This window comes from Notothenia coriiceps, unplaced genomic scaffold, assembly GCF_000735185.1.
Source record: "Notothenia coriiceps isolate Sejong01 unplaced genomic scaffold, NC01 NC01_scaffold00030217, whole genome shotgun sequence".
In the NCBI taxonomy this organism is placed as follows: domain Eukaryota; kingdom Metazoa; phylum Chordata; class Actinopteri; order Perciformes; family Nototheniidae; genus Notothenia; species Notothenia coriiceps.
The window spans coordinates 214,451-223,030 of NW_011362918.1; the positions used below are offsets into that span (position 1 = coordinate 214,451).

The 8,580-nt window shown below is 39.9% G+C and overlaps 1 protein-coding gene across 1 annotated transcript in view; it reads left to right on the plus strand.

Moving 5' to 3' along the window:
* chchd6b (coiled-coil-helix-coiled-coil-helix domain containing 6b) overlaps positions 1-8,580 on the plus strand; it is a 92,148-nt gene that overhangs the window by 26,791 nt on the left and 56,777 nt on the right. The window contains exon 7 of the mRNA XM_010787336.1: positions 2,889-2,959. Within this exon, the coding sequence (XP_010785638.1) occupies positions 2,889-2,959 (71 nt within the window). The remainder of the gene's footprint in view (positions 1-2,888; positions 2,960-8,580) is intronic.

Genomic DNA, 8,580 nt, shown 5'->3' on the forward strand with positions numbered 1-8,580 from the left:
CGTCGTCGTCGTCGTCGTGTCGTGTGTGTGAGAGAGAGAGAGTAGTAGAGTAGAGAGAGAGAGTGTGTGTGTGTGTGTGTGTGTGTGTGTGTGTGTGTGTGTGTGTGTGTGTGTGTGTGTGTGTGTGTGTGTGTGTGTGTGTGTGTGTGTGTGTGTGTGTGTGTGTGTGTGTGTGTGTGTGTGTGTGTGTGTGTGTGTGTGTGTGTGTTGCTCTGGGTCTTTTCCGCCAACAGACACCAGAAAAACATGTTGAAACACACAAAGACAACACATAGCCAACACTTTGACGCATAAGCTCCACCTGTCAATCCAAACCCTCATTCACAATTCATGTTCAAATTTCCCTAAATATTTTGTTTATTATATTATTTTCCAACCAAAATGAGTGTAGTATTATTGCAAAAAAAGAGGTACAAAATAAGAAAGACAGTAACATACTGTATTGAGTAGTAGAGTATATACATGTACATATCATTTTCATAATTTTAATACTAAAGTAGGATTATGTGATCCAAACCAAACGTTGTTGTTTTTTTAATGTTGTTTCTCAGTTTTTTACGCTATAATTGACCAATAAATTGCGTGCTACATTGGCTCCTCTAGCTTATTCTCTCTTTGCCTTGGAAGGGTAGTAACAAGGAGAAGAGGGGGGAAGCCATATAATAGCTGGAAAAGAGAAAAGACCTAAACGGCTTGTGTTTATTTGTTTATTTTCTTCCAAGTACGAGACACTACATCAACCTCCGCCTGACCCCACCCAACCCACAACATACAGTGGGGGCAACAATCACCAGCAGAAACTCTCTTTACCTTTAAACCATCTGCTTGCTGCTTCCCAACACTCTATGTCCTGAATAATCTGAGGCACCCATGGGTTTAAGCCTCTGTGGTGCCTTTTTTTTTTATCTCGGCTCAAACACTGGATGTCCCAAAAGGCAAATACCGACTTTCAAGTTTCAGCTCAGCTTTCCTCTGTTGAGTTTACCCGCTGAGCCCTTGACCTGAGGCTAAAGGCTAAGGCGTTACCATGTAGCTAACTTCTTACCACATATTCCCAGGGAGCCAGCCAAGGTATTAGCTAACTCTCCAACAAGAAATAGGACTCAATGTCTCTTTAAAGTCCATGACTTCAGGGCTACGTTTCTAGCACTCTAAATGTAAGGTATTAATTGGCAATGTTTAATGCTTTGTAGATTCATAAACCACCTCGATGGGGTTTTGAGTTCTTGGACTTTCTTTTATCCCAAAGGTACAGGATGCTGGGATAAAGTATGCTTCAAGTTGTGGAGCTGCTGTTGTAACTACCCCTCCCCTGTCGAGGTTGGATATTTAAGCCTAGTCCACATATTAGCAATGGGGAGATTTAGCAGCAAGAGAAGTATAATCCTGAATCCTTTCCTGGTAAATCCAATACAACACAGCCAGTAAACATAACTGGCAGGGATAAAGTCTGACACGTGGGGATGTTTGGCATTGTGAATTACCGCAACAGCCAAAATGGGACAGAAACTCAGACGATATAATGAAGTGAAACTGTAGACACATTTAATTGGTTTCTAAATGAAGGTACATGGTCAACAGCTTGATTCAAGACAGTTAAGAATCTTGTCGTTATCTTCCTACTCCGAAGCCACACACATGGGCAAATTGTGGATAGGATCACAAAGGTTATTCGTTTTTTAAATCCACTTAACAACAGCACTTCATTTCGCCTATAAACTGCAGAAGTTTTCAGGGTAAGAAAAAGTGATTTGGCCAACACGACCGACAAGATGCCAGCTCCTGCAGACTTGTATTTGACTCTCTTCTCTTTAAAGATCAGGAAATGAAAGGATAAAGAGGCAGATTATTACATTGTAGTGCATACTTCCAGATAGGATTAAGGAAAAATAGATAGCTATAACATTACTTGAGTCATTTCCAGCTGCAGACATTCAGATCAGGAGAAGCATGTCTGCGGATCACTGTGAAATAATGAGATATGAAAATGACTAGGGGGCACTGGAGGAGTAGAGGGCTGGGGATTGTGAAGGAGGTTTGCGTTTGATCCCATCTCTTTCCCTGCTCCGTCACTTCAATTACCGTCCTCTCCTATCACCCCATCTATTGGGAATATATGGAATAATTAAGTAAAAGCGTAAGAGCGCTGTGGTTATTGGTTTAAAGCGGTGATTACTGCGCAGTGGATGTGTATGAGAGGGTGGTGAGAGAGATTTGCTTTGACTTTGGGGCATTCTAGACAAACTGTATTTCACATTTTTTAACAAAGAGCCTGTAAGGAAGTCATATATCCTACAGAGAGGATGACTTTAAACAAATGGTTAGTACTTTAGCTGGAAAAAAAGCACACCATACACATAGTTATACAAAATACTTATTGTTTGGCTTCTTCCACGTCAGTGCAACACTCCCCAAAATGCAGTGTAGTTAATTCTGCATATGACCTTGCCCTCTAGGCATGGGGTACACCTGTGTAGCAATTGCAGTTTAAATGCCACTGTTCCTCGCATTGAATAAAGCATACGGAGTATCAACGAACATCAGCATTCAAATTTGTAAGCAGCGCTGTGAAATTCAAAGGTCGCTAATTTAACAAATGACATTTGGGATAGTGCTTAATGCATTTTGCTTATCACCGTTGGCTTATTAGAGCTTGAACTATAGCTAAAAAAGGGAAAATGCAGGTTGTTAAGCTGTAATTCACAGGACTTGATTTTAGGGCTTAGGCAATCTTGTTTTCATGTTTTAAACATTTTATAATGTGAAAGCCATCATTAAAAGCATGCCTGAGCACCTGGCTTGATGTTTAAAAAGTGAAGTGCAACTTCTTCTGAGCTTTTTAATACCACTGAATTAATTCTCAAGGTTCTTTGTCTCTTTGCCTCCAGAACCTAGAGAACTACAAGCAGACGACTGAACAGTACAACGAGGCCGCGAGCAAAGCTGAGGCCGACATCAGGTAAATACTGTGCAACACCATTTTCTGTGGAATGAACCATTCAGTGCACCATTACAGGGCTGCTCCTTACTGCCTCAGTACCGTTATGTTTTTTACGAGCCCATCAAAGCAGTTTGCCAAATTCACCTCTAAATAATCTATTAGTTGAGGCTGTGATCTTTTTTTGATGTTGTAACAACAGTGAGAAAGCAGATGTGGTCAGAGGCCTGAGTTTGAAGGCAGTTTGCAATGTGTGTATACCGTTAATGGTACAGTCCACACATTACTTCCCACACATACAATGTTTAGGCTAAACGATGCTTTCTTATTGTCTTTTCCCTCTCCTTTGTCATAGGATTGTGACAAAACTATAAAATTAATATATCATGTCTCACCATTTTCCTATTAAGATAAGTTAGATCATTCTGACATTGTTGTTTCTCAGTCTTTGAATTCATGAGAATATATTTATCTTATTTTAGAATTAAAGTTAAACAATGTTCTTAACATAGCTTTGAATTGTTATCTTGTCATTTAGTCATTACATGCATTTAATAACAAAACAATATCTAAATAATGAGGCAGTACTTCCACCTAGACCACCTGCTGCTTTCTTTCTCAATGTCTTGCTTCATTTGGAAATTAGACATGGAAAAGAAAATAGTGAAAAATACATAACAATATCATTTTTATTGACTTTATTTGTCTTTCAGTGCTCGGAGAGACAGATAGAATCGTGTGAAGCGGATTAGCTGGTTTTGAATATAATTTCAGCACTGAATGTGCGCTCGATTTTATGTATTGATTTGTACAAAAATGAATACGTTCTCGTGGCATATTGAGACTCTTCCTACGCTGTCAAATAACAGCTAAAATGTCTACTTTAACATTCTCTCCTTTCTTCTTCTTTTGTTTATAATGACGCACCTCAATAGCCTTTGTCATGTAGCCAGTACCCGCTTAGTAATCATAGCAATACATGATGAACTCCCTGGCCTTTGAAGCGGCCCCATTCGGCTGGTAGTAATAGTAGTAAAACAGAAACAGCAGGATTTGACAAGAAGCAGAGGTTCCTCTTCAGAGTTCAGACTTCTTCTTCTGCTGTCAAAAAGCACGTCGGAGTCATTCAACAGTGAACTGCCAGAGAGTGTGGACCTTGACAATTTACGCCCCTCTTTAACACCGATTCTTAACCATTTTTTGAAGGGAGAATGAGCCGAAGAGCTCAGTGAATCCAATTTAGTCAGACAGCCATTCAAATCTTCTTGTCCCGCATGCATGGCAATGATTGTTGCAAAACTGATGAAAGCCGACTAATTAATTCAGATCTTTTTTTTCATTGGTTATTTTCACACGCTCATTCATCACCTTTTAGTTCCTATTAACACATAAAACCTTTTTTTACCTTCACACTTATGGCTGCGCATTAAAACCTGTAAAAGTCCCAATGTAGGAGCCAGTTAGATTAGCCTCTGCTATTAAAAATGTTACATTTATGCAAGTCTCATTAGATTCAAATGAAAAGGAGTAATCTCTGCGAGCAGCAGTCATTGATATTGGGTTGATTGGGAAGTTTTACATTTATATTTAAACGGCAATATCTGAAAATAAAAATTGTAATTTTTCTTGATCCTCTCATTTGCGTGCAGTTTGAACTGTGACATGTTGTCGATTAGCTTTCCATTGGATAATGAGGGGAGAGCAAATGTGTGGCTCAAGTCATTAAAGGGTTTGTTGATGTGGGAGCAGCGTAGAGGCGTAATTGAATTAGAGCAAACTCTCTTTAATATCAAAACCATCTGAATATACATCAGTTACTAACAAGGTGGGAAATGAAAGAAAGTCACTGTCACCGTCGGCACAGCTTTGCAGCATTAGTTTGTATGATGAGGACTTGTGAGTTAAGGTGCATAGAAAAGCAACTACCTATCAAATGATTGGCTTTCCTCCTTCTATCATTTAAAGTTTCAGACAAAATATAAAGCAACGCTGTTCTGGAATAAATGTGTGAGTGTTATAATTGAGAAACCAGCGCAGCACACATCCCAGTTCTTCCCTGGCAACAGCAGGAGGGAAAGGTAGAAGCTCTTTCGTCTTGCTAGCTTTGCAGTGTATGATGGGTGGTGACCTCATTCCACATTTTCTTGCACCTGGTCCATTGAATTGAACAGAACACAACTCAAGTCCAACATTTTGTCCGAATGATTACATTAGCAAGGATTTGCTATTGTCCGTCTCTGCATTGAAAAGGTTAGGAGATCAGTTCTGCATGAGTTTGCCGAAAGAAGAGCATTTTGTCCTTCCACAATGTGTTGCTCATTATTTTTGTTGAAGTGCGCACACACACACACACACACACACACACACACACACACACACACACACACACACACACACACACACACACACACACACACACACACACACACACACACACACACACCACATTTTTCAGTCCCTTTTTTTCTTTCTATCTCTGCCACACATACAGGCACACTTTGTATTCAGGCAGCCACGAGCTCGTCATGTTCAGTCAGCATTTGGGCAGCGTTTCATTGTGCCGTGGTCACGCTGTCATTTCACACTACACTGACCACCCAGTAATTATTCTATTTACCCACCAGTGAAGGGAGGGGGTGCAGCGCAGTCCAACACATTATGTAGCTACAGCCTGACTCTTTCTTCTGTCTTTGTATCCGTCTCCAGTGTCGACCTATAAATCGTTCTCTTATTGTCTCATTCACCTAATTCTTAAATATCTTTTCCATCTCAGCCCCACATGGTTGCAACTTCTTTTATTGTTCTAAGCCTGTTTCTCTTGGAACTTTGATCTTCCTTTTGTCTTGATGTTCCTTTTGTCTTGAAAGACGAGGAGTGATGAGGTAGCCTGTGTTATTTATAATATTTTAGATCTCCTTCCTCTTGACAGTTTTGGCTGTATAACTGTTTGTACCTGACCTGCAGAAAGACAGTATTCAGGCCAAAACATTGGCTGATAAAAGCCGCAAGAAAAAGTCACAAAATACACTTCAATGACAACAACACAATGATTGTTACCTTAAAAGGAGTTTAGAAGTTAGGAATCAATATTCCTGTAATGCGGGAGAGCTTTATTGGCGCATTTGTACTTGTGGAGAGGGTGATTGGAGCTGTTAGTGTTGGTGGAAGATGTTGACAAATTGATTTCCTGCTTTAAGAAGAAGGAACACGTTTTATCATTAACCAAAGCAGCATCTGAAATGAAGAGCCAGCGGCAGTATATCACAGTCTGTTCTGTAAGACTAAACCACATGTTAAGAAAATTACAATTTAACGAAAAAAAAAAACAAAGCTAATTTTCAGGGAGATGGAAATCAGGTACAGTTCTCTTAAGTAGTTATAAAGGACATCACCATAACACATCTCTAGGGATTTCCACTTTTTTATTGACAGTTTTCCAACTTTGGCTCCTTTTTAATAGCTGTGATTCCAGAACCAGCCCAACATCTGAATGCAAAAGTGAAATCTAGAAGCTGCCTCTCTCACCTGATGAGGTTGAATTTAAGATGGAAGCCTCCTGTGTTATTGCCTCTTTGTTCCTGCATCGGACACATCTGTAAAAGGTTATGTCGTCTACTTGCCTCGCCCAAACACATGGAGCATTTTAAAGAAGTCCATCCATTAGCCTTGCCTTGGGGTATCAGACTAGCTATATTCCGCACAAATACCTCACCCGAGAGAGCCACAAGACTGCGGCTTAGCTTACTTTAGGATCTAAAAATCCATTAATCCTCTTAACAAAAAACTGGTTAACCTCAAAGTGTTTGTAAAGACAGAACCTGAGTGAACCTCAGGTGGATGTTGTTGTGAGTATTCACCATGAAGTAACTGCTGATAGTTTGTAGTTAAAAGCCTTCTTTTATATAGGATTTGTTATTTCTTCTTTATGTGTCTATTTTTCTGTGTGTGTGTGTATGAGGGTAGCATGTCCAATTAGTGAAACAGACAGGTAGCTAACTCTAAGGATCTCTGTGCCCCACACGGTAGTAGACTACTAGTCATTACCAGAGACAGGACCTGTCTGCACTGTGTGGTCCAACAAAGATTTACCATCAAGACAGAAGGCTGAAGTCTTGTACACACAGTGCTGTGTGTGTGTGTGTGTGTGTGTGTGTGTGTGTGTGTGTGTGTGTGTGTGTGTGTGTGTGTGTGTGTATAAACACCTACACACAGATACAGTACAGATTTAGTCTGTGCAGTTGCAATAGATGTGATAAAAGAAGACAGTGTAAATTCTCTTTTTACATTTTTCACATTTTCAATCATTTATTCAAGACTTTTCCTTTTACATGTTGATGATGTATGATGTAAGACAGTTATGTACGTTACAGTTGAATTGGTCTATTTTCCATTTGCAGTTAAATAAGACATTGCCTGCTGTTAGTATAAGAAGTAGTGATCATCTAAGTAACCGAGGCCTGACCCAGAACTTGAGTCGGGCTGCATCAGAATCACATATATTCTAATCATGAAAGGTTGGGTCCCTTTCCTTTGCAACTAGTTTTGGGTCTCTATGTTAAATATACAGTAATTCCCAAATGGATTAGATTGAACTCTCCTATTAACTCTGACATTGTGGTGTGTGTCATATTCATCACAGCAGAAATACGACAATGTTGTAGTCGGAGTATTTCCTCCTACTCTTTTTGACCTTTTCTTCTCGTTTAGTCTACTGTTGCCATTCTTTGTGATGTAACTCTGCTTGGGTCATCTGCATTCTGGACAAGACAACAGGAGATTATTTAACACTCATGTAGCAATGTAACATACAGCAAAGCAAAGTAAGAGATGATTTCTCTTTGTGTCATGGATTTTAAAAGCTACTGTGTTTCTTTTAAAGAAAAGTGAAGTTGTTTGAAGTAAAAGGAGCTTCAAATGATAACAAACTGGAATTGAAATAGTTGATGATAAAAAAGCTAGTGATGTAGAGTGATAGCAGCCAATGGCTCCGGAGAGCATGTCTGTCTCCCCCCCCCCCCACCCCACATCCCCATCCACTCAAGTGAGTCGTCCAACAGCAAGGTCTCCTGATTGAAAAGTTATCAGCGATGAGATGTCACACACAAACACAAGTGCACATGTGGCCCTTATCTTGTTCCCGCGTGTCACCTGTTTTAATGAAACACTCTCCTTATCCCCTCCCATCTCCCTGTCCCTATACTCCCACAAAGTGAGTTTGGTGGGGATCAATCAGCAAGGCTAACAGAGTGAGAATTGTTCTCCTACATTCTTATCTGCCTGCAGCGCTTCAGCTGTCAGCGTGAGAAGATACGGAGAGTTCTGTCTGTCTCCAGTCCGTGGCTCGGACTTTGGGTTTTTTTGTTTTTCTTATTTCCTATTTCAGATTCAGTTTCATTATACATGTTCACATTTTGGTCAACAGCTTTTACATTTTCATTTACAGTAGCTATATCTACATAGCCAACATAAGAAAAAAAAAGTACAAAAGGGATCAATACAAATAATAATAATAATAATAATAATAATAATAATAATAAAACAGCTAGGGGCGGGTCATCTGTGTGTGTGTGTGTGTGTGTGTGTGTGTGTGTGTGTGTGTGTGTGTGTGTGTGTGTGTGTGTGTGTGTGTGTGTGTGTGTGTG